The sequence below is a fragment of the Aegilops tauschii genome, chromosome 1, assembly GCF_002575655.3.
Source record: "Aegilops tauschii subsp. strangulata cultivar AL8/78 chromosome 1, Aet v6.0, whole genome shotgun sequence".
Classification (NCBI taxonomy): domain Eukaryota; kingdom Viridiplantae; phylum Streptophyta; class Magnoliopsida; order Poales; family Poaceae; genus Aegilops; species Aegilops tauschii.
The window spans coordinates 260586395-260592032 of NC_053035.3; the positions used below are offsets into that span (position 1 = coordinate 260586395).

At 54.1% G+C, this 5638-nt stretch overlaps 2 protein-coding genes across 2 annotated transcripts; both read right to left on the reverse strand.

The window, feature by feature from the left end:
• Positions 1 to 645: 645 nt before the first annotated feature.
• LOC109771657 (cytochrome P450 89A2-like) lies at positions 646 to 2863 on the reverse strand. The gene has a single exon (XM_020330355.4). It carries the CDS (start codon positions 2369 to 2371, stop codon positions 794 to 796), a length of 1578 nt encoding a protein of 525 aa, XP_020185944.1. The 5' UTR covers positions 2372 to 2863; the 3' UTR covers positions 646 to 793.
• Positions 2864 to 2876: 13 nt separating this feature from the next.
• LOC109771658 (UPF0496 protein 4) lies at positions 2877 to 5382 on the reverse strand. Its single transcript, XM_020330357.4, has 2 exons — positions 5214 to 5382; positions 2877 to 4607 (listed from the first exon to the last, which is right to left on the reverse strand). Exon 2 carries the CDS (start codon positions 4601 to 4603, stop codon positions 3278 to 3280), a length of 1326 nt encoding a protein of 441 aa, XP_020185946.1. The 5' UTR covers positions 4604 to 4607; positions 5214 to 5382; the 3' UTR covers positions 2877 to 3277.
• Positions 5383 to 5638: the final 256 nt, after the last annotated feature.

Consider the following 5638-nt stretch of genomic DNA (forward strand, 5'->3'; position numbering starts at 1 on the left):
TGTAAATAGCACGTAACTTACGCAACACAGGCATGATAACTTGCATGCGAATACCATGTTAACTTTGTCCCGAGGGAAAATCGTGGTAATTTTCTGTACTCTTTTGTAGTAACACAATTGTAAAAAAAAGGATCAAAACGATTAGTTTCTTTAGTTTGAGCAATAGCAAAACATATTGTAAAAGTGACAGAATCACTTTAAGGTCAGGAGCTGCCGGCAGGGCGCTGCATTCAATCTGACTGATGGCTCAAGATAAGTACGAGACGGAAAAATTGGTGGCATTTGACATCTAAAGTTTCACCACCCCTACTACTGCCCGAAATCCTGCTTTGGTGAGCTTTCCCCAATACCTAAGGGTGAGGTTGTTGTGGTGGCGCGCTTTGGTGCCAAGGAGGTGTGGGTTCGAATCCCACATGCGCAATTTTTTTTTATCATGTGATAGACGTGAAGAAGTGGCAGTTTTCTCGGGGGTGGGGCGCGCGAGATGTGCGGAAGAAGCAGGTTTCTCGGGCGAGCCTGCAGGGTCATTCGGAAGAAGGTGGGGTCGAAGGAGGGGGGTCGTGTGGTACTTTAAAGTGAAATAAGTAGAGGTGTGGCAGTTTTGCTTATGTGACACACATGTGCCAAATATCACAGTCCTTAAAATAAAGATGAGAACGGTATTTGCTCTGTTAACTGAAGCTCAAAATGATCAGATGAGATTCCATGAGACATCAGCCACTGAGATATACACATGTGAACATCCAGTTCAGGCAAGCAGGTTCAACAAGTAGTGTGATTGTCTAAAGCACCGTCAGCTCCTGCTTCTGGGCACCAACCTCGCGCACAGCGGCTTGGCCATGACGACGGTGAACTCCGGCTTCTCGGCGAAGTCCACCTCGTCGCCTGGAATCTCACGCCACTCGAACTCATTGACCAAATTGGCCACGAAGTACTCAAGGTGAAGCATGGCGACGCCGAGCCCGGCGCAGATCCTCCTCCCGACACCGAATGGCATCATCCTGATCTCCCTGCTGCCGGCCACATCCACCCCCTCGCCATCGCCGCCCGGCAAGAATCGCTCGGGCACGAACTCCATCGGCTTCTCCCACTCCCGCTCGTCCCTGCCCATCTCGGCCACCATGAAGTTCACAGTGGCGCCCTTCGGGATCAGGTACCCGTCAATCTCCATGTCCTCCATCGCCTTGTGCGGCAGCACGAAGTGCGCCGGTGGGTGCCTGCGCAGTCCCTCAAGGACGACGGCTTTGAGGTAAGGCATCTTGTGGATATCCTCCTCGGAGACCTCTTGCCAGTCGTCTCCAGTTGTGGCGCTGATCTCGTCATAGAGCTTGTCTTGGATGGCCGGGTTCTTGACGAGCTCAGCCATGATCCATTGCAGCCCGGTGGAGGTGGTGTCGGTTCCGGCGATAAGGAACTCGGAGCAGAGTACGACCATCTCGTCGTCCGTGAGCGCGCGGCCAGCCTCTTCTTCTTCAGGGAGCTTGATGTCGAGCAGGGTGTCCACGTACGAGTGCTCAAACGTGGTCTCCGCCATCGGCAACACCACGCCGGCGCCACGGTTGATCTGCTTCTTGCGCTCCCGCCGCGCGTCAATCAGCGGCAGGAAGAGCTCCTTCTGCCGCCGCCGCAGGGCGAGGCCCATCTTGAGACGGCCGCGAAAAAGGTGCTTGGTGACAGCCGGCCAGAAGGCGAAGACACTCTTCTTGCGCGCGACGTACAAGAGCCAGTCGCGCTGCGCGGCGCCGACCGCCCGCACCGCGGCCTCGTCGAGCCTCTCGCCGAAGCACATGAGCACGAGGAGGCAGAACATGGCGTACCGGAACGCCTCCATGACCATGACCCCGCGGGGCGCCGCCTCCACGCCGGGGCCGGAGTCCCGCAGCAGCTTGTCCGCGAGCACGCGGCGCACCCAGGCGCGCGCGGGCGCGAAGAGGCGGACACGCGACGGGTGCAGCGTCTCCGAGACGAGGTTGCGCCGCAGGAGGCGCCACGCGGGCCCGTAGCAGGCGCGCGCGACTGTGTTGCCGGTCTCGCCGAAGAGGCCGCGCGTGACCGCCGGGCGGTCAGCCAGAGCGGCGCCACGCTCCACCAGGGCGGCGTGGGCCAGTCGCCGGTCGGCCACGAAGATGGAGAGGCGGGAGCCGACGCGCAGCGACACGACGGGGCCGTGCCGCGCCATGAGGCGCCGGAGGAGGGGCTCCACGTCGGCTGAGGAGTGCATCAGCCACAGCAGGCTGCCGAGCAACGGCAAGGCGAGCGGGCCCGGCGGGATGCGGCTGCCGTTCTTGGCCTTACCCGCGACGCGCTGCGCGAGCAGGACGATGAGGAAGGGGAGGAGGAGGGCGACAGGGAGCAGGAGCCATGCCTCCATGGCGATTGATTTCTTCGCTTTTGCTTTGTTCTGCTCGGACTCGTCAGTTCATCTTAGCTCTGCTCTGCTTCAGATTTTCAGTAACTGGGGTGCTGCTGAAGCTACGAGTTTCCGGTGACGGATACTGCTGGTTGGATTGGATAAAGGAAACGACGATAACAACACGTCAACAAGCATGGCTTCGTTTATTTATTGTTATATACGATCGGTGAGCGACCCGATGCATCCTAAAGCAAGGGGAGGGATAATTGTATAGTAGAGTAGCCGTAGTGTTTGATTTTCAAGATACAAAATGGACCATCGTCCCATTCAGATTTCAGCGTCCCTAGACGCGTGATGCACGCCTGAAGTGAGAGCGGCTGCAACGTGAGATCTATTAAAAATTAGGATGGAATCTTTCACTAGAAGTAACAGGTTCTTGTCGGCCGAACCACTGGTTCCTGATGTTGCTAAAGATTCGAGTAACACTCCAGCACGAGCACAAGTGTTCATATGAAATGCAAGATACCTCAAAGACTTTGCTTTTGCTCTCTAGGATACATCTTTCATCTCTAACATTGCTGGCAACACACTTCGGCATACATATGAAACAGTTACTGTCCTCTCGGCATTGTACATTCCACTGATACTGCACACTAATGACTCAGTATTTGTCTAGTACTACTTCTACTCGACAAAAAAAAAGACACAAGGACTATCAAACCTACGACACATACAACCCCACACAACACAACTGGCAGCCCAAGATTATGCACGTCGCCGCTGAGATGTGGTGCCCTAGCTTAGTTCCGGTGAGGCTGAGCAGGGGGCACATGTCAGAAGAGCGGTGTACAAGCAGGCGCTGCTGAGCCGTCTATACGCATGTTTTACACCAACAGAGAACATACACAGCAGAAACGTAGAGCATCAAGACCTAACTTCGGTGACCTTGCTTGCTGCATCTGACATCCTCAGATTGCAGAGCAATGCATCACGTCCTGTAAGCACGATCTGGAAGAAGTCCCCGACTCGTTTCGACAAGGAATCCAACCCGAGCCGAAGCCCCTCGGCACTTTTCGACATGCTGGAGATACAGTCCAGGAGCTCTTCTCTGCCTTCCGAGATACTGGTTCTCTCAGGAATGATGTTGTTATCTTCACTGATACTCTCAAGCTCGATCAACTTATTCTCACAGTGGGTGTTATCTTCCTGCATCATTTTAGCCTCCTGTGTTCCTTCTTCTGTACTAGTCTCTGTCATGATCGCTTCACACTCCGGGCTACTGTCATCAGCTGGCTTAAGATTACACCTGGGGTCTCCTTTCTGTCCAGTGCTGACCGGCATCACCATTTGCTTTGAGAGGCTGACAGCACAAGCCACGTTGTCATTTTCATTTTCAAGCTGCGCAGTCCTAGTCAATGCATGCAGTTTTCTGGCACATGCTTCAACTTCTTCCAGCTCTTTTACAGCTGAAACACTTCCTCTGGACAATCGCCTTTTGACTTCCCCGCTGATGGTGGCATGAAGATCATTGAAGGCCTGTGACCAACCAAATTTGTGAGGGACATGCAACTCCACCAATGGCTTGGGACTACCTGATAGTGCAGCCACAAAGACGCTGCAGGTGAAGACAGTCACAGACTCTATTCCATACAAAGCTCTCATGAGGACCTTCCCCTTAGCAGAATTCTTGACCTTCATCAGACAAAGGCTCCCAGCAAGTTCCTGCAAGGCCATTGAGCAGCTGTCGAGCCTTGGGCGCGTCGTGTCCACTTTGTCCATCCACTCCTTAAGTAATACCTCAGCTCGCTTGAGCTGTTCCAATGACGGCACACCGCCTTTGGGGTCCAACACATGCAGGACATACTTCACAAGCAACTGCCCTTGATCCAGCCGAGCAAGCTCCGAGCTTAGCGCGATGCAGATGTCCAGCAGCTTCACGCTGCTGTTTAAGTAAATGTCCACCCACTTCTCATCCCAATCCGAGACAGGCAGCTCGAGCTCGGTTATCAGGGTGCCTATGTTGGCATGCAGCTCTGACAAGCAATCGACAGCAAGCCTCATCCAGGACAAGGTGAGGACCTCCAAGGCATTCTCTGGCTTTAGCTTCCTCAAGCTCAAGGCCAGGGCATCCTCGTATGACTTGAGCAGCGCCTGGAGCTTCCTAGGCAGGTGAGGTCCCCCTGGAAGGATGACCCGGAAGGGGTTTCCCACAGGGAAGAAAGACCTATGTCCGTCGTCCGGGCGGCTCATCTCACTGCACCACAATCGACACAGAACCTTCAATTAGCACACCCCATCACAAGCAGCAAGAACATAAGCATCCAAGCCATACATAAAAATTAGGAAACGTGCTCGTTTGATAACCAAGCGATGCATATGGAGCCTGTCAGTACTTGTCACTTGGCAGCGTGCAAACGGCCCAGGATTCGTAGAATCGTTTTAGAATCTCTTTTTCGTGACTGACTTCACAGATAAACTTGTGTCACAGCTACAAACCCTAGCGGCACTTCACTCGGCTCACTGGACCTCACCACCAGCAGTAACCGCGACACACGAAGAACATATTACTACTACAGAAGCCTTCATGAGTCATACTATGGCGCCCGTACCCTAAAGAAACAAGCTAGGCTATCAAAATCTGGGAACCCTGTGAGAGATCATGAATGGCTAAGTAAGAGGACGCGAATCGCGCGATCCACGAAGCTAGAGGGAGATGCTGCACGTTTAGAACCTACAGCCGGCCTGATTGACCTCAGATTCACTGAAACTTTCCCCTAAATTTTGGGCACACGCAGCGATTCCCCACGAAACCAAACAAGCAGGAAATCGAGATTAGTGAACGAATCATGCTGCACCTTACCTCGATTCGATGCGCGTCGGATCAGATTCGAGCTTGGGTGGGGATTTTGGGGAAGTTTGCGGCGTCTGGTGGCCGGTGGGGGAAGTTGTGTGCTCTGTTTTCTGCCGTTTGGTGCGAGAGTGGTTACCCAGTCACCCAGAGAGGGGATAGGTTAGAAAATGGGGGAGGCAGAAAGTTCGAGACGCGCGGTACGCCGTTAGGGCTAGGGCTAGGGCTAGGGCTTGGGTGGGTCGCGCGGGCGCGGGTTACCCGTTGCCGTTGGGCTCCGATTTTCCTTTTCCACCAAAGTTGGGTGGGATTTTACCTGGAGTGCGCTCCAGCTGCGCCAATCGCCATCCGATTGCGTTTGCAGCACGATTTATTTTGTGTCAACCTATGTCATTTTTATGCCAGGTGGACGGTGACGTGTCTTCCCTCGTATACTG